General features: G+C 42.5%; 1 protein-coding gene across 1 annotated transcript; it reads right to left on the bottom strand.

The window, feature by feature from the left end:
- Positions 1 to 1,352: 1,352 nt before the first annotated feature.
- Positions 1,353 to 16,709, bottom strand: golga7bb (golgin A7 family, member Bb). The gene is made up of 5 exons (XM_085800076.1): positions 16,504 to 16,709; positions 10,742 to 10,867; positions 9,665 to 9,817; positions 4,640 to 4,741; positions 1,353 to 3,137 (listed from the first exon to the last, which is right to left on the bottom strand). The coding sequence occupies exons 1-5, from the start codon at positions 16,513 to 16,515 to the stop codon at positions 3,051 to 3,053; spliced, it is 480 nt and encodes a 159-aa protein (XP_085656202.1). The 5' UTR covers positions 16,516 to 16,709; the 3' UTR covers positions 1,353 to 3,050.
- Positions 16,710 to 24,933: the final 8,224 nt, after the last annotated feature.

Genomic DNA, 24,933 nt, shown 5'->3' with positions numbered 1-24,933 from the left:
TGAGCATGTGTACAAAATATTATGACAATCCTTTTGATGATTCTTGAGAAATGTCATTCAAAACCACAAACGTCAACCATACAGTATAGATGTGCAAGAGTAAAAGATAAGGGAAGGGAAGTCAGGAAGGTTCATGCTCTGCGCACCATGGATGTATGAATCAAATCTTTGTGTTTTGTTGTGTTGAAAAATTTAGAGAGAGGTGGACCTACTGGCACATTATATACATAGACTTTCCCCTGAGGATCATCATCACCACCCCTCTGTTCAACCTGCACAATAATAAAGATATTGTTATTATTATATCAACAATATCATGAGCTACATCAGCAACACTTGAAACACTGTTTTGAACAAAAATAAACATCTTCATTTAACCTCCTACACAGCAGTTCACAGCTGTATAGACAATATGCTTTCATAGCTGCTCTGTGATTTGATACCCAAAATTAGAGGGAATATAAAAAAATAAAAAAAATCTTATTTGGGACTAACACTGGGCAGCAGTGGCATATTTGAAATTAAACAGTATTATGGCATTTTCTATCCACTTCTTTACACTTCACAAAACCAGCGTGGATAAATATTAACAAGCATGTACAGTACAGTTCTTCAACAGTTCAGTGCATATACACTCATTGTTTTATTTTGTTGGTTTGTACATTGTCCAATGAGCTCCTCTTTTGGCTTATTGGCAGTGTTGAGTCATTTTTAAATTGGTCAGTCCATCAGCCCCAGGTCGGGTATCCATTCCACTGGGATGAAACATGAAGGCATCGAAAAGCACAGGAGGTCGAACACAAGCACAACTGAACTGAACTGCTGTGGATAAATGTCAGTGTAGGTCCATGTCATTTCAATCAAGTAGTAACATTTTATGTTGAAACTAAACTATCCACTGGACTGAAGAAACAACAACAAAAAATATCTTCAGAGACTCTCAGTGAATAGTTTAACTTCAGCGTGTCAGGCTGGGCTGCTGCTGCAGAGAGATAACACTGTGGCGGAATAAGAGGCAGAGGCTACGCTCCCACAGTAAATTAAGACATACTGTATGATATGAAGTGATATTTAAGAAAAAACTAAACCGAAAGAGGTGACAAAATACAACTGAAATAAAATATGCAGAGTGAAACGAGGTTTAAGTCTTGTCTTTTGTTAGACGTGTGGGTGTCCTGTCTACCAGCATCTGCATTTTTGCTACATAATGCTAATCTTTCGTCTCATCAGTCTCTCCACACACACATACAAACATTTTCTCTCTCACACACACACACACACACACACACCGTATGCACTGTTTCCCACTAAGAGAATCTATGTCCCTCAGGCTGCAGTATCTATACCTACAGAGTGAAGCCATAGTTACAGCAAGGGGAATATTAGGCTTCATTAGGGGCTAGAAATTGCTTGAATGACACCAACTTGATCTTTACACCCAAACCTTAATGTGATTACTCACTCAGTTTGTGAATTTCCTCCACCTGACCCTAGAGGGAGCTACAACTGTGTCTCACTGACAGACGACAGAGGCTGTTCCCTGTATCTCTGATGATACAAATGGCACTAATTGATAGACTATGATGTTGATACACCGTATATTCATTTTTCAGTCATTTTAATGTTGGTGTTGTTTTTTGTTTGATTAAAAATGATACATGCCAGCCATAGAGACCATACACACCTGTCATTGACAGTCATACAGCTCCAGAGACGATAACCTGCTTCACTTTTCTCTGAAACAAACATGTTGGTGTTTTAGGTTCCCATTTATTGCACTGCTCTTGTTCTTACGTCCCACAATAAGGATGGGTACCATGGAACAGACACAACCCAGCGCGCGCACACACACACACACACACACACACACACACACACACACACACACACACACACACACACACACACACACACACACACACACACACACACACACACACACACACACACACACACAGATCAACACTAGCACTAGCACCGTCTTACTTGCACGGCCTTACTGGGTTTGCTTGCGTTCCCAATGAGCTGAGACCACAGAGAATATTGTCTGGCTAGGTCGCCTCCAAGTCTGCCAGAATCTGTGTGTGTGTGCGTGCAGAAACACAAGGCCACTAGCTCCAGGTGTGTATATGTGTATATGCAGGTGTGTGCCTGTCCATTCGCTAGTGTCTGTATGAGTACTTGGGCATGGTTGTGTGCAGGAGAGAAAGAGAGAGAGAAAAAGAGAGTGTGTGACCTACAGCTGTGATGTGGATCACTAGTATCCACTGCTGTGAATAAGAAGGATAAATAATCCAAGGTGCTCCCTGTTAGCCGCTTGACACTAAAGCCAAATGCATGTGAACAGAGCATTGAACCAAGTGGTCCCACAGCAGGCCCAATTTACCAGCATTCAAAGTGGCTTGACCTCGACCACGTGAGACATGAGTGCAATCACTCAGCGAGACTGGAGAACACTGCTTCTTCCCAGGAGGCTTCCAGATTTCAGAGCTGCTGCTGCTGCTGCACTACACTGCCAGTGAATCAGCATACAGACCCAGTGACAGTGACCCCGCCCCCCCCCCCCCCCCCGAAAACAATCAAGCATTGACATCCAGTCTAATCAAGGGTAAGCCTGCTGAATCAGCTCTACCACAGAAACGGTGTGACTCAGACGTGAGGGAATGAGAGAAAAGGTGAATGGAAAAAATATGAACAAAAGAAAGAATGATTATTTTGGTTTGGATAGCTGTGGGAGAGTGAAGGCTACTCCATCACAGACACTCTGGGTGTTGGCTTGTACGTGTGTCTGTGTGCCTCTGTGTGGGTTCTGTTGCACTTGTGTGGATTTCTGTTGCGTATCCAGTGTGTTTGTGTAAGCCAGCTCCTGTTCTTGAGGTGGTACGTCGTAGGCTCCTGCAGGGAGAGTGTTGTTGCTGTGGATCGCCCTCCTCAGCTTTTTCTCCCCACTCGTCTTAGAACCTTGTGCTCTCATGTTTCAGCATGCGGATGTTGGTAAGCGTGCCGCTGCCCCTGTGGTGGTACCCGTAAGCCTGGCGCTGCCCCTCCAGTCACCGGGCGCCGCTGCCCGCTGACGACATGCTGCTGCTGGGACTGGAGCTGCCGGAGCCCCGGTCTTCGAAGACACTGATCTCTAGCTGAGGACACAAAGAATGTCAAGGATCATCATGGCAGAGTGAGTATTAAAATACAGCAGGATTGAGAAAGTGCTGGAGGATCCTGTGGGGTTAGAGTTTCACATTCCCCAACTCAAGCCATGGATCCTGTCAGATCCATTTGTAGCTCAAATGCACGAAGCTGGAGCAGAAGTTTCTGTGGCGCTTACACTTTATTCTTCATTGTCTCAGGGTGTTAGCATGTTGATGTGGGGGTGGACAATCAACAGTGATCACACACGTGAGGTGTTGCCGATGAGATTTAAATTCTACTTGAAGAGATTAGTCAGATTATTGCCATGAACGATTGCAATATTCAGGAAACACACACACACTCACTAACACACTGCTCTCTTCCCTTCCTGTGGTTTCCGTTTGCTTTCTCATCGGATCCTGCAAATCTCCCGTCTCAGGCTCCTCTCCAAACACAACTGCATCTTGATTTTTGGCTACGACTGCATCAAATATGTTGGAAAAGCTCATGGCGAGTCAAGGTATTCCTCAGCGCTGCTCAAACTAGATGTGCAGATTCACCGATTCAAGGGGTTCTGACTCAAATCTCAAAAAACTTGTCTGGGGCAGGCAGAGCCCAGAGTTTTGCCTGCATTTAGCTGCAATGTTGTGAAGTTTCAAAGCTAAGGGATCATGCAAACAACAAACAAATGACAGGGGTGAGACACGTCAAGTTGCTCTTGGGGAGAGTGAGGTCTGTGACTGACTCACAAACAGAGAGCATATTGTATAGGGCTGTATTGACTAATATGTGTTGGTAATAGGTTGGCCCTGGGACTTGGAGCCTGTTCTCTGAGCCAGTCTGGGCCAGGCCTTTGTGATGGTCCACTGGATACATTCTCTCTCTCTGCTTCTGCCTCTTAAATACAAGAGGAACTGTGCTGGGATCTGTACGACTGACACAGAGAGACGCGTACTACGTGGCCACGTCTGAAAATGTAGCAACTCACCCACAAGGACAAACGATGAGCCACCTGAAGATTCAGACAGGTGAGTTAGACATTGTCATGTGAGACCTGATTTTAAAATGATAAAACAAAGGTGGATAGCTTAAACAAACAAAACTCCACATTGTAAGTGAATACACACCACGTTCTGTCTTTTTCACCCTTCTACTCAGGACATTTGATCGAGCGCCCGTGCTTTTCTCAGCCCTGCCCTGCTTCAAATTTACACCTGGGAATGATAGTTGGCCATTGAACAGCTTCTCTGCAGCAGCTTGTGTTTAAGTGCCTGATTCAAGGGCATCTTGATGGTAATTTATGAGCAGGAGAAGGCGTTTCTTATCCAACCCAGATGTTTCAGTGATTCAGTGAACAGGTGACTTCCACTGCAGTCTGATTTGTCCAACCTTCTCAGCTACTGCCACCTCTGATCAGTCGTCTTTAAGTCAGACTATAATGTCTGGGCCTTCACCCTCTATTTGTAACGCACTCAAACTGAGAGAGCAGCAGCAGATGAGTAAAGGATACAACCCTCATTCCTCTCTCTATGGGGTCTGTGAGCAGTAGACCTCGAGGAGCGAAGATCTTCTCATTCTGTTCCTGGATGTAGCCTGATATCTTCCTCAGCACCTGGAGTGATACAGGAGAGCGGAGTGGGGTCAGACAGGGACAGAGTTAACATTGAGAAAACAGATTTGATTAGGACCGTCGGAGGAACGATGAAAATCTGAAACACGAGCATAACAATAGCAGAAAATAATATCAACACAGATTTCAACTGGGGATCCATTATCACATATTACCGTGCTCTGCTCCACATGTAATGACCTTGAACCTAAAAAGAGGCTAAACATGGGCAGGGCAGCAGCAACTTTAACCTTCTGCTGCGCTCTCTTGGGTGGAAAAAATGAAAAATGGAAGAAATGAGTTTGCAGTCCTTCTGTGCATAGTTAGCATACGGCATATGATACCGACTCTCGAGTCATTGCCCGTCTTTATTTTTCCTGAACATTATAATCTAAACTCAAAGTAATTCCATTATGCTCTAAGTACGGCAGTTATTTTTATACATAGTTCCAAGCCACTCATGTCAAGCAAGGCTGTATGAATTGAATTACTAAAATTGACGAGCATGGGCTTTTCTCTTTTTGAAGTTTTCCATTTGGAAGCTTTAGTTCCTAATTCCAAAGATGGCTCTCTCAGGCTAAATGTCATGCCTTGGTTGACTGTCGGGGCAATTTGGAACCACTCTAAAATGTGAGGTGGACAGTTTATTTAGATTGCATTGGCATTGGACTTATTTCTCAGTTTTGCAAGTGAGTATTGCATCAACTGTGCAAAAACCACATAGCAGCAGTGGAGTGAAGCTGAGCACCAAGTTCAGACCGTGCCCTGGCACACAAATCCAAACAGGCATGCTTGTATACATTCTCCTGCACATTAGAACTACACAGAGACAGGAAGACTGTTTCAAAAAACCCAAGCACTGTGATTCAGTCCCAGGTCGCAGCTGATAGCAACCAAATGACTGCTGACTGATGACCAGTCATGCTAAATGGACAGCTATTAGCCTAAGTGGGATCATTAGAGCAGCTTACTCAGCCTCAGCTATGCCTCTGTGGACACCAACAATGCTGATGTGCCTTGCCTCTCCTGAACTCTGCCTAACCATGTCAATCAGCTGGACCACGCTCCACTGGGCCTCATGTACACTGAGAGAGCTGTCACCACTCCTAAGACGGAGGTGCGGTCTTCAGCACAGCACAGCTGTGTCTCTGTGCTAAAACAACACACATCTGTATCACTTTGTCAGAAAAATTACAGTATCACATAATGTATTCCTCACTGTATACTTGAGGGAAACTCACAACTGCAGTTTCACTTTCATGACTTTATATTCTGCAACTTTTGCAGATGGCCACCCACTCTGAGTCCAGTTCCCCTCAAGGTTTCTGCCTCTTAAAAAATTGTTTTTCCTTGCCACTGTCGTCAAGTGTTTATGGTGGGAACTGTTGAGTTTCTGTAATCAATGTTATAAAAAGTATGATCTAGGCCAGCTCTATTTAAAAAGTGCCTTGAGATAACATCTGCAGTGATTTGGCATTATATAAATAAAATAACCTTGCCTTTCTATTCACACTAAGCCACTGCTGAGAAATTATATAATAAAACAAAATCAACTTGTATACGACTGGCTGATCCCTTGTGATTCTTGCCTCATCAGACTTCTGTTTGGTATATGTTGCCTTGTAATCAATAATACTAATGTTCTAAATACAAAAACGTGATCTAAGTAGTTACAGTAAAAATGTTCTTTAAAATGCTCTATTAGGATGTAAGTCTTCTATGAGTATTCCTCAAATGATTTATCGAACATGACACATTCACATCCTCCTTTGTAAGTTAACTAAAGGTCACTGCAGCGCTCGGCCTTGAGAGATTAAAACAACAGCGAGTGAGCAACACACTGAGCAGCGCTCCTCTGGGATGTCAAAGGCCTGCTACAGCTGCAGGCACAGCTGCTAATATAGTGACCCCTGCTAGTGGAGACTGCACCACAGAGGAATACTTTTTTTTCTGCCTCCCGCTGGAAAAAGAAGAAGAAGAGACTTTTGCAATGAAAAGTCTGGAAAATGTTACAATCTGGGAACAAACAGGAGGAGAAATTCCTTAGTGAAAGGCCATAGAAGAAGCCATCAAAACGCAGCGGTTTGTGCCAACGTCCTGCTTTAAATCAGTCTATGTCAAATATACCTAAGCAGAAAGCAATTGATATTCGGCTTGGAACACCGACTTCATGTCCACAAATTCTTAACACGATATAAACTGTGCTTTTTGCTGAAAATTAGATCAAACAGAGTCAAACAGAGCAAAGCCAGGACTAATAGGTTTATTGTGGTGCAGAGAAAAGACCAATCATTTCACTGCTAGTGAGCTCTCTGGGCACCTCAATCCTCTTCAGTGTAACAATATGACAGTCAAATATCCAGGCTGAGCCTCTGTTGTCGTACTTGTGTGCATGTGACAGCCCTTCAGGGAAAAGCTCTGTGAGTGTGTGTAAATCGCCTCAGAACTAAAAGTGTCACAGCCTGTTTCACATGCGGGCCACGACCGTGTGCTCTGCTGCTCAATTGAAAGTTGTTCATGTCACCAAGTGCGACCTGGGCTGTGTTTGCACCTGGCATAAACATGCATCTTAGGTGGACCGCTCTAAGCAAGTCAGTTCACACCTGGTCTGTCAGTCTCCTTATGCTTCTCCAGCGACCGTGTGTGTTTGGATCTCACTTCACTGCTCTATATGCAAATAAACATGCAGTCTTTACTTGATCTGAGTCAAGTGACTGGACCACAACGTGTCTTGGGTTCATTCACTCATGCTTCGATTGCTCCACTAATGAGTGAATCAACGGAGATGCCGCACATTAATGCCGTCATATGAGCAGCACAGGGTATACAGTACAGTATATGTGCCTGTGTGACTCCCACAATGCACAATGAAATTCTTGTGAATAATGAAAGAAGAAAAATAGGAGATGGAGGGTACAAACTGTGAGTGAGGAAGCTTTATGAATGCTTCTGTGCACATTTATCTGTTCTAACATGCTGGGAGCAATCAGTGTCCTTTGATAGGGTGAGATGTAAGCATCAAGGGCTTTTGGTGCTCCAACGAATTTACACAATGATCCACACTCACTGGTGTGTGGCCTCTTTATCAGCAGACACACACACAAGTATGCGCAAACGCAAGCATCGACCTGGGTGGGTATATTTGATCATCATCAGTCATAACGTCATTCATCCAAGATGATTAAGTTAAACAAGTAAATAAACAACTCTCCTATGGGGTTTGATAGCATCGCAGCATCTCAATGGAGCAGCTCCCAGCTGACAGGGAGATGAAAGGAGCCTCAGACCAGGCCATTTCTGCATGGCTTCAACACAGCAAAAAGTCCTTTTGTACTTCTTGGTCAAGCTCCCAGTACCCCAGTTCTGCTTAGATAAAGAAATGTTTACAAAACGCAACAAGACGAGGGAGATGAATGTTGTGGATGACAGAGATCACGACAGAGAGGCATGTTGGGGCTTCACGCCACTCCGGTTTCATCGCAAAATCACAAGAGATTAATCAAACTCACTGTGTATGCGTCTGTATGTGGTTGCGTTCTTGTTCCACACAAGCACTGACAAAGCGGCGCTGAGGTTTAATCACCTACCCTTTCTCACGATGGACGTCTTGGTTGCACTGAAGGTAAATGTCATGCTACAGCTGGCGTGCCGTCCCCTGCCCACCGGCACACAGGTGTGGGTTTTAAAGTGGGTTATAAAATGTAGTGGATGGACAGTTTGGCCGAGGGGAACAGAATCAGATCATATCTCCTGTTTTTGTAAATATCTGTGTTCTGACCTGAAGAGATGCATTAGAACACACAATTAAATGCTTTTGTGTGTGAGAGAGAGCTGGCTTCCATAAAAATGGACAAATATGGCAGTAATAATAATACCAGCTGTTTATGAATAATGTCTGAGGGAAAGATGTTCCTGCAAGGACATTTTAAGTATTTTACTGCACATGAAGAAGCTCCAGATCTGGGTTCAAGCCTGCTGCCCACTGGAGGCCTTTCTGTGGGGATTTTCCCAGGGCCTGGGTGGATTTCTTCTGGGTGCTCCACTTTCCAAAGACATGCAGGATATGAAGGATACTTAAATATAGTGGGACCTGTGAATTAGGTGTGTGTAGGGACTTGGCAGATACGTCAGTTAGAAAAGGATGAGTGAATATCTATTAATTCATATGTTTACAAGAATAAACCACCCTGATTTTTCCCTTAAAGTTTCATTAGGATTGTACTGCAGCCCACAATGGGTCGAAGTTGTCATCATTTCCCTGTTATGAGATTGTGTCTTCGTTCTAATGATCGTCTTCTGAGAAAGGACTATTTTAGCTGCAGAAAGAACAAAATGCCGAGCAACCATACCATAACAAGGAAAAACAAAGAGTAAAACCTGATGTAGTCTGAGGAAATGTTGGTGAATAAACAGATACGTCAGCATATTGAGTAATGCGCCCCCGGTCGCGCTCTCCGAGAGAAGATGAAAAGGTTGATGCGGCTCTTGTGTCTGTTTATTAAATATGAAACTAGAGCCAGAAGACGCTGCCTCTTTTTCACAGTAGACATCGTGGGTTTAGTGCTGTCACCCCACAGCAAGAGGGCTTGAACCCATGGTCTGGGGTTTTTCTGTGTGAAGTTTGCATGTTCTTCCTGTATCGAGTGCTCCAGATTCCTCCCACAGTCCAAAGACATGCTCATTACCTTGACTGGCGACTCATAGCTGCTGATCGGTGTGAATGTGTGTGTTTGTGTCTGTTTGTCTCTATATCTCAGCCCTGTGATAGACTGCAGACCGAGGGTGTACCTGCGTTCATGTGCATGGGTAGCTAATGATGGGTGGACAAATTTGGCTTCTCAATGTGAAGCCATCTTTGTACAGATACAAGCTCTTTGTAAACATTAAAGCTATTTTTAGCCATTCAAACCACCAGAGGTTTGTTACCTTCTCATAGCGAGTCTCCATGCAGAGGAAGATGATGTAAGCGGTAGCACAAGCCAGACATCCCTCCAGGTACGACTGACCTCCAATTTTTTCGGCCTCTGCATAATAAGAGTTCAAGGTCTTCACCGTCTCCTCAAGTAAGGTCCGTTCAATCTACTTACAAACACAAACAGGCATCCAGGTAAAGATATGAAGACACACACAAAGCATAAGGGCTATGAAAGTGACATGTGTTTAGACGTAACTATTGAAGCAAGATGTTCAGTTCTAAAACAGCCTGCCAAAAACAAAGCAGCTGCTTTCTGCACGACCCAAAATACCCTTACTTTGACAAACTATTTAGAAACACACTTCACTTGCAGAATATGAGGAAACTTGAGGCTAAGATGACAAATTAGTCAGAAGTGTGACAGCAGTGGCTGGTACAGTAGTTTGAGCGTCTGACACAGCATTTAAGTGACACAGATTTTTTTTTTTATGACTCCCACTGTGTTTCTGTGTGTCTAATAGTGTGTGCACTGTACAGTAGGCTGCAGATGCTAAATGCTAAACAAATCTCAAGTACAGTAGCACCCCTGCATGGCACCTAACCCTAACCCTTCACAGAAGCTAAGTAACAGCAGCAATTTTCCCCATCAAATTAACAGCATGTTATTTCCTTGTGCTCAAAGCAAATGCCAAATTTGAAAAAAATAAAAGCATTCTTAAGCTTTAGTTTCTTAATTATCAGAGTCACTAGAGCTTTATTAAAGTTGTGTCATATTTATTCTGTGTTTACCTGTTGAGTTAAGAAATTTGAGGCTATAGGGGGTGGACAGGGATTCTTCTTTTTTTAATTTATTTTTTTTAGATTGCTTTACATTTGGATTTCAGGCATTTGGATTAATATTCCAGGATACATTGCTCTGCTAATTTTAGTTTCATATCCATCACTCATCAAGTGTTCTGTCATCCAGGATGCATCGTGGTACTGCACCTGATAAAGCTTTCCTGAGCCATCACTAGTCTCTTGTTTCAGGTTACCTGGATGTGTGTCTAGCATGTACAGTATGTGGATGAGTTTGTATTCGTGCTCACCCTGTTGTCAAGCTCCGAGGGAAACTTGGTCAGGAAGCGGCAGACGGTTCCTTCACTGTAGTCTCTCTGTATAAACACCTTTGTTACCAGTGATGCACTGTGCCTCAGCTCCTGCAGGTTATGGAACTAACAAGAGAAAAATACACATGTTAAATTTGAGACAGAAAATACATTCATGTTGATACAAGAGCAGAGGGTTTGTATTTGCTTTTTTTTTTAAAGTGTTTTTTAGAAGCGGCGATGCACTGTGGTACAAGTCTAACCAGCTTTCCCCTGGTTGACTGACTGGTATGTTTAGTTTGGCAAAAGATGGTGGCGATTTACTGCACAGTGTATAAAGATCCTCTTGTCTACATCAGCTCTTAATAACAAGTTCTGCACAATAGTTATATAAAGTTATATAATATTTCCTGCAGGTTTTTGGTTGTTTTCCCGCCTACAGGTGCAACATGGCTACACAGTGAGAAATTGGTTCTATGTTACTACATCAACAGCAGCACAGACGGGAGTTAGCACTCTCATACATTTCTCCAATGTCAATAGGCCCAATTGCAGTAATAACCGACCCTCTGAACGACTCCCCTTTACAGCACTTTGGTGCTGAGTGGTGTGTTTTACACCCAAACAGGCATTCCCCTGAGAAGCATAGAGCAGCAAGTGGGCCAGGGTAAACTTGTCCCCTGCTGATCTAAATTACTCCCCTCAAGAGGATGGTAATTAGAGATACAGTAGGAGTATGGAGGGAGGGAGGGAGAGAGACATGAACAAAAAGGAGTGAGAAACTAAGATAAAGGCACATGATGTCCAGCAATATTTGTCCAGTTGTTGCTTTTTCAATAAAATCTAAATGTTCTTCTCTGGATGTGACAAACACTGCTGCAGTGCTATCATTACTGGAAGCAACCTGAGTCTCTGTTTACAAGGTTACCTGCATATATGAACCCATGGGAGTGATTTCCATGTAAGCAGACAGACTGTAGCACAGTGGCAGCCTTTCATCTCTATATAGGGTATCTCACTCACAACCAGGAATAACATCCAAGCTGCTATTTTCGTCCGCTAACAGCCCAAATCATCTCACAGCCACTAGATCTTTCTGTCTGCCAGCGCTTTTAATATCCTCCTTTTTGCCTTCACCGACTCTCTCTAACACACACACACACACACACACACCCCACTCCCCAACCCCCGCTATCTTCAGGCCATCATGATGAACAACAAGTCGCTCTATTAATAGAAGCAATTATCAGCACACGATTGAACATCATTTATTCGAGTTGCAATCAGTTGGCCGGGAGTGAGGTTCATTAAGATTGTGCAGGTTTTTTGTTTGTGATTTTGTGTGTGTGTGTGTGTGGTACATAAGTTCCTCTGCTTGTGTTGGTCAACTTGTTATATTAGCATGAGACCAGACTCCAGAGTAGTTTCCATCCCAACCACCTGCTATTGATTCTGTTGGTGTTAATAAATGCAGCACGTCCTTCAGATAAAGAAAACATTACCTCTAAACACAACCCATTACATTACATTTCCAGGAGACGTTGCTCATTCAGTATTGTGGTCTATTGTTAAACTACTGATCTCTACTTTACATCTCCACCTGTATTCTGCAGCTAAGCAAAAGAGGCAGTGTGTAAGAAGACAGCACACACACACTCTCTCTTTCAGCCACGCTCTCTGAGGTCACCAGTCAAACACAGAGCTCATTTATCTTTATGCAGCTCTCCTCGCCCAGCCCCTCCCTCTGATTTCTATGGACTTGGAAAGTTGTGTTCCAGGCTGTGAACCTGTTTTGGCCTGATGTGGACGTCATGGTTAAAAGTAGACATTTTTACATCTGACTTTAAGGAGTTGTATTGTAACACTTCTTTTCATCTCTGTGTGTGAAGGAGATTTTGTGACCTGTGTCAGACTGTATGATATCACATCAGATTGTGCTATCAGTTGTGTCATGAGTTCCAGTGTTACAACACATGGAAAAAAATATGAGTAGAGCCCTTGTTGAGCTCTTCAAAAACAAAGCTTTCTTCTTTCCCTAAAACTTATTTTTCATTTAGTCTCCATTTTTATGTTTTGTTTGTGTGTATATAACGCTATAATATAGTATAACACTTTATCATGGCACCTGTTAGTGGGTGGGATACAGTATATTAGGCAGCAATTGAACATTTTGTTCTTAGAGTTGATGTGTTAGAAGCAGGAAACTAATTTGTTTGCGAGTTTGACAGGGGCTAAATTATGATGGCTAGACTAAAACTGTGGGGTGTTCCCGGTCTGCAGTGGTCAGTATCTATCAGACGTGGTCCAAGGAAGAAACAGTGATCAACCATGGCTCATTGATAGAAAAGTAATGCTGGTTCTGATAGAAAGGTGTCAGAATACACAATGCATCACAGTCTGTTGTGTATTTGGCAGCCAAAGGGACCAACACAATATTAGGCAGGTGGTAGTAATGTTATGCCTGATCGGTGTATATGTATTTTTCCCTGAACTTGATTAAAAATGGCATTTAGAAAATAATGCACCAAGTAGTATTCTGTATAATTTCATGCCATATTCTGATTGGGTAGTTTGCAGAGATTGGCAATAGTAGTAGCTGTCAAAGCTGCCAAAGCTTCAAACTGGCAGCAGGCGCACATGTCTCATGGTGCTATCCTGGACCACTACACTGCCCAAGTCCTCTAAACTCCTGCTTTGATAGTAGATGACTTCATCAAATATTTCTTTCATCACGTGGTGTTGGTGTTACTGGCAGAGAGGCCTTGTCTGTGTCCATTTAAGCCTTGAAGACAAATGTTTGCTATTGGCAGAGTGCTGATGTTTACTTTCCTGCGTGGGAGATCAGGGTTCAAATACACTCTATCCCTTTGTCTAAATATAGTCCACAAGCAGACAGCAATGTTAAAGTGTCACACTGATCACACAGGACTCTATTAAGAGTTTCTGCATCGTGCTGCGCCGTCTGACTTCTCCCTCTACCCACACATCCATTACTTATGTTTAAGCTTAGATTTGTTTGCATAATGACTAAACGCAGAAATGAAATAAACAAACTGGAAATAAGTTGCATAAGGAAGACTTATCGCCAGCTAAGAGGCTCATAAAAAAATACTGTACCACGCAAAATTAAGGTTAAAAACAAATGCACCGAACAACCAGGACACTAAACACATAAATCTAACTCTAACTGAAGAGATCTTACACTGTAAATCCACATATATCTTTAGCAACCAATTAATATGACATAGCAGAGATTCGCCCTACACAGTTCATCAAAAAGTTTTATCAGGAGGAAATTCCACTGGACCATAAAAAAATCTTATTTGATATTTCCTGACCAGAAATAGCCACTGTCTGGGCAGACAGAAAAAAGGCAAGAAACTGAAGTACTCTACTTCTACGGCAGTTTAAACCAAAAGTAAAAGCATTTAAACATAATGCATCAATGACCTCTCATGACGAGGACGTGGCTGGAATGAAAATCATGACAATTTTTTAAGTATTTTCTTTTTATCCACCACTCTGATACCCTCGGACTATCTGTTTCCTCCAGCTTGGATCTGTGGGTCTGTGTGATTCTCATTGCCGTGACATGTCTCCTCGTTTAGTCACTCTGACTCAAGGAACACACAGCGACAGCATTGGTGAGTGCTGCCAGTGGGCACGCATTGCAAAGGGCAAAACCCACATACACACAATTACAGCGTGCACAGTAAATGCACTCAGACTCAGACGTTTCATTCTGGTCTCGTAGCTCTTTCAACATTTTTCTTACTGTCAGCTCTCTCTTTTCATCCCTTCAGAATATAACTGGTTTCCTGCCGCTGGGAGCAGAATTTTTCATGTTTACTGCCAAGCTGTGGTAGCCAGAGGTCTATAAATCATTGAAGTTTAGACAGTGTTGACAAAACAGTCAAATTTCCATGACATGTAGGTGGAAGATCAGCGACTGTGGGACCAGAGCTGGAAGAGGATATCTTTTTTGGGAGAAGGTGAGCCATTGTTTCACTAGAGAGCTGAGTGTGTGCCAGCCTCTGAGGTATTTACTATGCTTCAACACATTATTCCTCAACAGGGTAAGACTGGAGCCAGGGGTAGCCTACAGACTGAGAGGAGGATCTGGCACAAGTGGACTTAATGGATCCAAAGACCGTCCATGCAGCACAAACAGTCTGCACTATGAGCTGATTGTTACTCAGTCACTTAATGTGGCCATTTGCTTACTTGGCATTCAATAAATGTCATATAATGAGTTCTGATGTAAAATGACTGAGTGAGAAAGAGAGAGAGGGAGAGGGAGAGATAGGACATAAAGCATGCTTCTCATCTCAGACTCCAATCACTGATGGTTACAAACTGCAGCAGCCTGTTCACATTAAATATGCCATGGATAATTGATGGGCCTTGGACATGGAAACTGTCCCGGTTCCATGCGATCTATGTGTTTGTGTGCATGTGCATGTGCATGTTGTGTTTGTGTGCAATGCATGTGTATATGTGTGCAACATGTAATTAATGGGGCTTGGACAGGGACACTGGCAGACAACCAGATGGAAATCAAGGCCACTCTGCCAATGTATTGCAGGCTCAGAAAAAAAAAAACATCATCATGAATCTTGCTCAGCAATGTCCACTGCACCTTTACCTGCAGCATCATTACGCATGAATTACACCACCACTCACTCATAAATTGGCTGCCTTCAGGTACAACTATCATCCAGAGATATATGAATACACACATAAACTTATATGCAGGCACATATTGCATGCATGAGCGTACCAGAGCTGCTCTAAAGTATACAGTTGTCTCATCTGGTGAGATCATTGTTATGATAACTAAGGCAGCTTTGTCTTCAGCATCATGGTGACATCACCAAGGACACAAAGGGGGGGTGAGAGGAAGCTGCTGGCCTGAGAGCTACCAGGCATCATCCTGGCTAAAAATACAACCTCAAGCTCTGTGGATACTGTGTGTAGCAACTTGTGCAATGTGACACTATTTGAACAAAACTACTGGTATTTCTGCCATGCACTCCCCACGTCCTCCATTTAGTGCTGGTTTCAAGTTGCCAATCATGTTAACTACATTTATTACAGTGGATGAAAGGAGTGTGACACCAGAGAGCTGGTTATGCAAAGCTGATTCAATACATGGCTCATTTAAAATGCAAGGACAAAGCCTTGTCAAGCCAATTTAGAAGTGTATCAGAAGGAAAGACAGGGAGAGACTGTCCCTGTCCCTGTCCATGGTCCTGACTGCTCCATCTTCATCATCATGTCTCTTCAGTGCAGTCTCTTGGATACAGGACATAGACTCTACACCACCTGAGTGACATTGATCTCTGGCTTTACATGAAAAACTCTGTGTTCATGGCAAAAGAGGGAAAAAACTGCAGTGCTCTGAGTGAGGATATCAGTGTACAATCAGAGTTCATGGGGATACACGGTGATGGAGGAAGTGAAATTGAAGCTTCAGGGTGAATTTCTGGCGTGAACGTTACACGACTCTCTAATTCATTCATTCTAAGTCAGGTCCGGTCGGTTCGTTTGGCCGAATCCGAGCGACATTCAGCCGAACCACGATGAGCCACATGAATCGGAGGCACAACAAGCTAAAGACGTTCAGTCTACAACACCGCATTTCTCACCCTGCACTTCTTAGAAAAAATAATAATAATAAGCCGGAGGAATTGAGTCATTCCTCTGGGTTGTGTTCGTCAAAACAGTAAAAGAAAAGGCGGCGAAAGAGACGGATTTCTTACCTCTGTCGCCATGTTGCAGTCAGGGGGTCGCAGGGATCTGTCCCGTGCTGAAAAGCCCGTTTGCTCGTGATGTGTGGGACAACGCGACTGTGGAGCTTTGGCAGGAGGACTGGGCAGCACGAGCGCGCGTGCACGTGTGCAAGAGTGCGTGACCGGCTGCGCGCGCGCCTGCGAGGGTTACCGCGGGATGGTGAGGGTGGTATGCTAATTACTAATGTGAATTTCTATTAATGCATAAACCGAGAATAATTTGCTCTAGCAGTCAGTCCTCAAGGGCAGACTTCCAAAAAGAAAGAAAGAAAGAAAAAAAAAAACGACCCCCTTTTTTTGGTGAGCTATTAAAATTTTTATTGATTATCAATAATTCAAATAAAGTGCCCTCGTTTCCGGTTCCATTTGCAACCACTCTGGACCAAGAACAACAGCAAAAACAACAACAACTCCTATTTCTTGACAACATGAATACCAGGGGATTTTATCAGCTTTTTAAGAGACACAAAAGTGCAACTGTACCTACCTACAGTAATATATGAACTGGAAAAGCTATTTATCAGTTAAAACTTTCCTAAGACTAATGTCGAAGCCAAACTCTAGTGCTATTACAGTGGTGTTGCACTTAGACCCTTGAGATACAGTAAAACATGGGTGAGATCATTAAGGCAGCAGTGAGCGACAAAAGGAGGCTCAAGGGGGTTTTGCAGAGAATGAGTTACTTTGTGGTAACACACATCGAGATAATACATGTGGTGATTTGGGGCTATATGACTGATACTGGATTTAGTGCCAAATATCAACGCCTTGTTTCTGCCAAAATGCAGAGAGGTTGTTCCAATTAAAGCCTGTTCTCATTATTCAGGAGAAACTCTATAATCATCTATAAGATGTGTACTGTAAGCCCAACACTGGTGTCCTTTAGAGGCAGGTTGGTTCTGGTGCAAAGTGGTCATGCCCCGGTGACTCCTACTGTAGTCCATATATTTAATGCATTAGAGAGTGTGAGTGCTCATATAAAACATTTATCAGAGCCCACTTCCATGTTCTATATTGCCACTTTTTCTTATTTCTAGAATAGCAAACTCCTCTGATCCACTAACAGGTCAGGTTTTACTTGGTTTTTAATTTTTTACAAGGTTGGTTTAAAATTCAAAAATATGACAATAAATGTGGCAGCAAGATAAAAGCTCACGTGTCTGTGCTCTCGGCACACCCCAGGGAATGGAAAATGTTTTTGATTCGCTAAAAAAAAGGATGAAAGCTAGTGGGTGAGAGCACTTTGATGAGGCTATTTTTGGGTAAAACTGTTATTTTTCTACTTCTTGTGTGACATCACGAGTCATGACGTGCTGAAATTAGCCGCTTTCTCTTGTCACTACAATACAGACTCCCGTGAGGTACGCTTAGATGCCAATTCTAGTGGAGACACTCAAACGCACACACAGAGACGTACAGTAGCACACAAATGTTCACAAAGACACAACAACACCCAGCTCTTATGAATGGAAACAGAATCTAAAAATAAGATGGAGGAGCTTAAACAAAATGAAAATTATGCAGAACTAATATTATTTGCCAGGATCCTGCTGCTTGCTCCAGATTGCTCGAAAAGATGCGTATCTAATCTCACACTGGCACAGATTCCTTCGGGGTGCGTACATTTATATTCACATTCACATTCACATGTTTTTGTATGCATATGATTATGCGTGTGTGAATTCCCCATTCAGCATCCTCTAGTGTATTTTCTCCACAAGGCTTTCCACTACACACATATACAGTATAGTACACACTCACCCCCACATCATGGAAACCCAAGCCTAAGGAATCCATTAGGTGGATAGGAAATAACTCATTGTTAGTGCTCATTATACTAAAGTGCATAATATGTACCGTAGGAAGTGGAACTCAAAACGATGAAACCAGATATTTGTAGCAGTCATACGAGGATGTGATGCTTTTACCAGCAGTATGGCAAAAACAAAAAGGTCTTAAAAACAAAACTTCCTTCACATAACAAAATATATGTGTGTTCTTAGGAACCAAAATCAATATTGATATTCAAATATTTGGATGTGGAAAAAATGTATACAGCATATAATTGTAATACTTTGTGTGGCAATATTGTATCAATGGCTGGACACCAAGGACTGATGTTTTACTGTATGTAAATCTCAAATATGAATTTAAGTTATCAGTAGAAGAAAACTAGAGTCATCTCAATGTGTTTTTGGTCTGTGTACTTGACAATCCCATTTGACAAGAATTCAAATGATCTGAGATAACCATATCACAGTTTATCACATTATGTTACTGCAATTCTCAGCGACTGCAAAATGTTTAAAATCACAATAATACTGTATTGTGACTTCAGTACTGTGATTATACCGTATCGTGGCGATCTCTGGTAATTCGTACCTCTACCAGATATCTCTGAGTGTGCATTTTGACTGGGGCAGGATGGTGTGTAGACAAAATCCGAATTTGCACGACATGGTATGATTTTGACCAGATGTAGCTGTATTAACTGAAGTAGTTTACCTTAGCTGAACTTGGGCTTAACACACTGACATCCAACTGTTACCACGCTTGTTACCGGCTGGAAGTTAATGTGTGAGCAGCTCGTTTACATGCCTCGGGTCAACACAGTAGCTCCACTTCAGCATGTTATCATGCTCATGTTTGTGCTATGTCAAAGGTAATTCTAAAAAAGGTTGAGGCTGAAATGAACACAATAATAAACTATGACAGTATCCCACCATCAAATGATGAAAACTAATATTTCACAGTGAAGCAAACAGACAGAAGTAAATTAGGTGGTGTAGGCAGTTAGTGTCTGCGGTGAAGTCATAGCACGCAGTTCTGTGTCAGCTAGTTAGTGAGTGTGTTAGAGTTGTCACAGAGGTTTATATTTGGTTTTTAAGATTGACATAAAAATGTTTATTTAGTTATATGTTGACTACGATAGGGAAGCTATTGGGACTTGGTTTTGTGTTGCTTGTCCTCTGGGTTTCCAGCGGATGTAAACCCACTGAGGAAAATTACTGGGTTGTTACATTCAAACTTCCATCATGGCTGAAGACGTGCATTCCTATTCATATTGAGAACATAATGAAAGAAGATGCCTTCATATTACATCTCAGTCTGGTCGTCGAGTGTGTCTGAATCTGCACTTCAGCAGAAAATAATAACTTTGCCACAGCCTTAAATTATCATAATGACCCACAGCATTGTACACACACACACACACACACACACACACACACACACACACACACACACACACATATACATATACACGCCACACACAACCTTTGCCTTTTTCATATTTCTTACTTCATGAAATATTTATTCCAGCAAAATATTCTTGGTTTCCATTTGAGTCCAAAACCGCCAGTTTGTATTTGAAGCCTGTGCTGTGAGATGTTGTCGATGGCGATACTGACCCTGCAATGAAAAGAAAAAAAGAAAGAAGTAAAGAAAACACAGAATATGACTGTGGTTTCTTTACTCTCATGTCCTCGGACTCGCAGAGTTACCGTAGCATTAAGCACTTTGTTGAGGTGTCTTGGTTAATGTGGTTTTGACTTGTCAGATTAATCAAATCATCACCTGCGCTGCAGCACAGAGTCCACCTGATCACTTCTTACACTTCGCAAAACATGTTGTTGGATTTTATTATTGTCTCCATTTTTCAATTTTTCTACAGAGTAAGAACAAATACAAACTTCTTCTGTATCATGAGTAATAATTCGCGTTTTTTCTGTTTAAAGTCACAACCTTACAAAACAAACAACCAAAATAAGTTATAAAAATGTTTGTTCCAATAGAGCATTTTTCAAATACATACTGTAGATCAGGACTTCGGTTTAAGTGTTTGTATGAAGAAATCTTTTCTGAGCAAATCCACATGAGCTCATGAGGACATTATTATTTTCTTGTTCACTGTCAGAATCTGCTTTTTCTATGTTATTGTGACCACGGGGAATGACAGATCCCAGATACCATGGTCCTTTACAAGGAACAGACTGGAGACTTTTGGACAGTTTCAAATGACTCTGCGCCCACAGTATGTAATGAATGTGAGTGTGTGTGTGTTTAATGTTTCTGTATGTTTGTGTTTGTTCATGTGTGTGTGGGAAAAGGTGAAGTGTTGGATCAGATTTTCAGAATCCCTGACCTGTGATCTCTGACATTCCCACACAATAACAGAAATCTGTTTGTTTGTGTCTTTAGCCGTTGTCATGACAAGTCTTCAAGTCTTGCCTTCATTTGTGGTATTTTGTGTGTGTGTGTATGTGTGTGTGTGACTGGGCTGTCCGGGAATGCTGACCTGTCCCCCCTCTTGGCAGTCAAAACAGAGCTGAAAACTGTTGGGGCAGATTGTATTTCCTGGGAGGTTTGGGTTCCTGGAGCAGACAGTCTAAATTATCCTCCACTAGTGAGATCTGAGCTCTGAAGCAGAGTTTTGTTTATGTAGTGCAGCTTGCATGTGTCTTACAGTGACATCAGCCCTTTACGTTTGCGTGTACATGCTACCTGTACAAGGGAGTGATGCATGAGATTCTTGTTCATGCGTACCCCATGTTTTCAATCTCCAGTTCGTCTGGGCATCGTGCCACAGCAAACACCCTTTTCCTATTGACTTAACCACAAGTCGAGAATCTCGCACACACACAAATACACAGATACTGTCGGAGGAGCACATTGAAAGAGATCTTGTTCTCTTCCAACATGACAGGAAATGAGAACTCTCAAACCAAAAAAATATATTAAATTGGAATCTTTGAAAGCAAATAAACATCTCCTCAAATGCCTTCCAACATTTTGGAAAGCAAAGGCGAACTAAATAAAACTCCACAAGTCATCTTTTTCAGGGAGTCTGCGTTTGGAGCTGTCTGACACACATCCTCCATCTTTCATACAGCACTGTAAGTACAGGCTGGATTATCTGGTGTCTGTGTGGCCTTTCAACAGTCGGCCTGGTCCAGGAGAAATGTTGGTCTGTCCTTCTCTCTGGCAACCCAGTCCAAGTCCAAGACTTTTCATTTCAGAGCCAGTGCATGTTCTTGTGTTTGATATCAACGCTGGCTTGTTAAATGTTGCATAGCAGCTGAGATATTGATTTGCCTTGCGAGAGACGCTGTCAAAAGCAACTTGATCATCTCCATTCACACGTCATGATGGGAACGAGCTTCTGAGGGGAAGTGAGAGGAAGAGGGTAATCTGCTCACACTGACTGAAGAGCAAATTGCAAAGAAGGGTTAAAGAAAGGAGTTGATGAAAAGGATGAATGAATAAGAAGAGAGAAAGGAGCTAATTAGTGGATATTTTAAAAAGAAAGGATTGTAGAGCACCTGCAAACGGGAAGATCAGTGTTCGGGAGATGCATTAAAGTGAAATAGCATGTCCTTGTTTAGTCTTACTGAGGAATAATAGGAAAGAGAAAGCTGCTAGATAGAAGATAAAAAGGTAGACAAATGTATGCTGTTCCTGCATGGAGCCATAATAAAAAAAAACTTCCTGTTTGTAATAATCCCCATATGATTCCCTAGCTGTTTTCCAATGTCAGCTGAAAATCATGGGAAAAAACCCACTCCCAGGCAGGAAAGGGACAATGCCAGCTGAACTGTATATTAATCTAGCTGTATAGAAATATGTGCCAGGCTAAAAATATTATAATGCAATTGAATAGGACAGCTGGAACGGTAGAGTGACGCGCTGGAGGCAAAACAGATCTCCCTCTAATAAATTTCAGATCAAGGGAGAGACATCAGCAGGATTTAGTTCCTCTGAGCTATCAGAGGCAGAGGTTGCAAGGGAGAGGGGGTGGAAGAAAGGGGGAATAGGGGAAAAAGAGAGATAAAAACAGAAAGACAGAGAGGATGTGATTTTTGTTAACGTGATCCCTTGTGAGCGACAATACTGTTAATTTAGCACTGAAGAAGATCACAAGCAAGAAATGAAAACTCCCCTGCCAGTTACGGCGCCAGGAAGGAGCGACATTATGAACATTGAACACATAAAACGACACTGGTTTAAATGCTTTTCTCCAGAATTAACCTCAGCTGTATGCATAGAAATATGACTGTAGTGCTTGTTGCTCACTGCACCATGAAGGCATGATTTATAAGCCTGGTATTCTTTCTTTAATAATGACAAATGACAAGCAACGGTTATGACTCTATATTTTGATAGAGGCTGACACGGACACTTCATCTTGGTCCCACTTTATAATGCCACCCATTGTATTCATGCGGTCCCATTAAAATGATGGCTCACAGGCTTTTCGCCATCTTACTGAATAATAATATTCACACTGTATGCTGTGGTGACAACTGTGGTCCTACAGTGTACCCTCAGCCAGGGGGGAAGGAGACGAGACAAATGAGATGAGCCAACAGATTCTTGCCTAGATCACTCATATGCACGCTGCTGCACTTCCATATAAAGACATATTCAGCTTTGTTTAAAGAGACACACGGGGAGAATGGCTGTGCCTCCCTGCTGAAACACAGTCAACGGTGTTTACATGCGAGCCCTGGCTTGGCTTTACTCGGTGCCTATGTTTGTCCAGCTTTAATCTCGAGCTTTGTAAAAATTATGAGGCTAGATTTGTAAACACAAACAGTAAAGCCCCAAATCAACAGAGCTTGTTTTTTTCCACTTTAGCTGCAGAGATGATACAATTTTTATTTTCTCCTGCAGCTCTGTAAAATGGTCGACACGTCTCACTGCTGCTGCTGCTGCAGGTCTGAGATGGACACATGTGGAAAGGCTTTATAGCAGTCGGTACACTGAGACACACATAGCTTCCCACTGTGCTAGTGGAAGTCACAGTACTCTTACATACGTATATGTCTGCTTTGTTGCCATGGTTTCTCTCACCTTAGTGCCTGGCTGCTACTGTCTTGAAAAGAAAAAGTCCCCAAAAATAAAACTTACTGATGCATAGGGGATTTCTTTCTGTTAAAAGTAGTTCCCATTGCAGTGGAAATTTATTATGAATAATCAATGAGTTCACTTGTCAGAAAAACCTTCAGTCTGGTGTGGCTGTGGCTGTACACATGCAGTGTTTCTATCCTGTTGTCTTGTTATGTCACACCACTCTCTGATTTGAGCCATTAAATCTTTGTGTCTGCTCTGTCTCTGCTAATGTGTGGATGTTTGATCAAATCCAAATGCCAATGTCCCTCAGAGCCAAAGCATCAAAGCCACAGTGCGTGATTGTTAAACAGCAGCCATGAGCTCACAAATAGCCATATTAATGGCCATAATGCAATGATGTGATTTCATGCTTTGGTTGGGTGATTCCTAAGCTTGTCAGTGCTAATTGAGGCTTCATCTAAACTTTGCGTTCTTGCTTTCTGCCTCGATGATGTCAGCCAAGTCTGCTTCTTATTTACAGAGCTGTGCAACGTGAAGGAGCTGTTGTTTTCAAATCTGACTTGTTTTGAATTTCTGTGCCGTTTGCTCTGGATCACAAATTTCAAGAAACAAAACAAATAATGTACGTGGTGAAAGATTTGTGGAACATGGCCGAACAGAATACAGCTTGTTTTACTGTATCAATATGAATTCTCCCCCCCCACCCCTTTTTTTTAAAATAAAAAAACAAAACAATGACTTAACAGATTCAAACCAGATATAAATTATTTCCCCAGAGCTATAACTGAATTTTCATGCCAAGGCCACATCTATGATTTTCCACCTGCTGGGATGAATCCAGGTTATGCTCAGCGGTATTGATTATCATAGGGGGAAGTGAGTAAATTATGCACACATGCACACACAGGCACACACCCACACCCACAAAGGAATACACATGCCCTCACAGAGCTGGGGCCTCATTCCAATAATGAAGCGAGAGGGTCCTGCCAGGAGGCAGATGACGCTGCATTAGTCTTCGCCGCCAGGAAGGAGAGATAGCGGGGAGAGGGAGAGGGAGAGAGTGAAAGAGAGAGAGATAAAGAGAGAAGACTATGTTCTTCTCTTACATAACAGGTGATTTAAACGGACTGAGCGTCCACCATGTCCACTGCATCTTGAATGAACACTGGGGTGAGCAGAGGAGAGCAAAACGGATACAAAAGAGTTCTCACTCAGTGACAGTTTGGGCTTTTAAGTGTTTTGTGTACATAGAGCTCCTGTCTCGGTATGGTGCTCTGAAAATATTGGCAGCACACGCAGCCCGCAGTGAGACACCAGATACAAAAGGTTGACTTGTTAAACATACAGAATTTATGAGCTTTCAGGACTTTGCACAGTAAAGCCCTGTCAGTGATAGTGACAGCAACAAGCATGAAAGCTGTTGGAGTGAGCGCCGTGATAGAGTGCCCTGTAATGTAGTGGAGTGTAATGATACCACCACCAGCAGTCGTCCTACTGAGAGAAGAAAAATGAGCCTGTCAGGGGAAAGAAAAGAAAAAGACAGAG

Source organism: Trachurus japonicus, chromosome 15, assembly GCF_045865225.1.
Source record: "Trachurus japonicus isolate A0001 chromosome 15, Traja_1.0".
NCBI lineage: Eukaryota > Metazoa > Chordata > Actinopteri > Carangiformes > Carangidae > Trachurus > Trachurus japonicus.
This window is presented reverse-complemented; position numbering and strand designations above follow the sequence as displayed.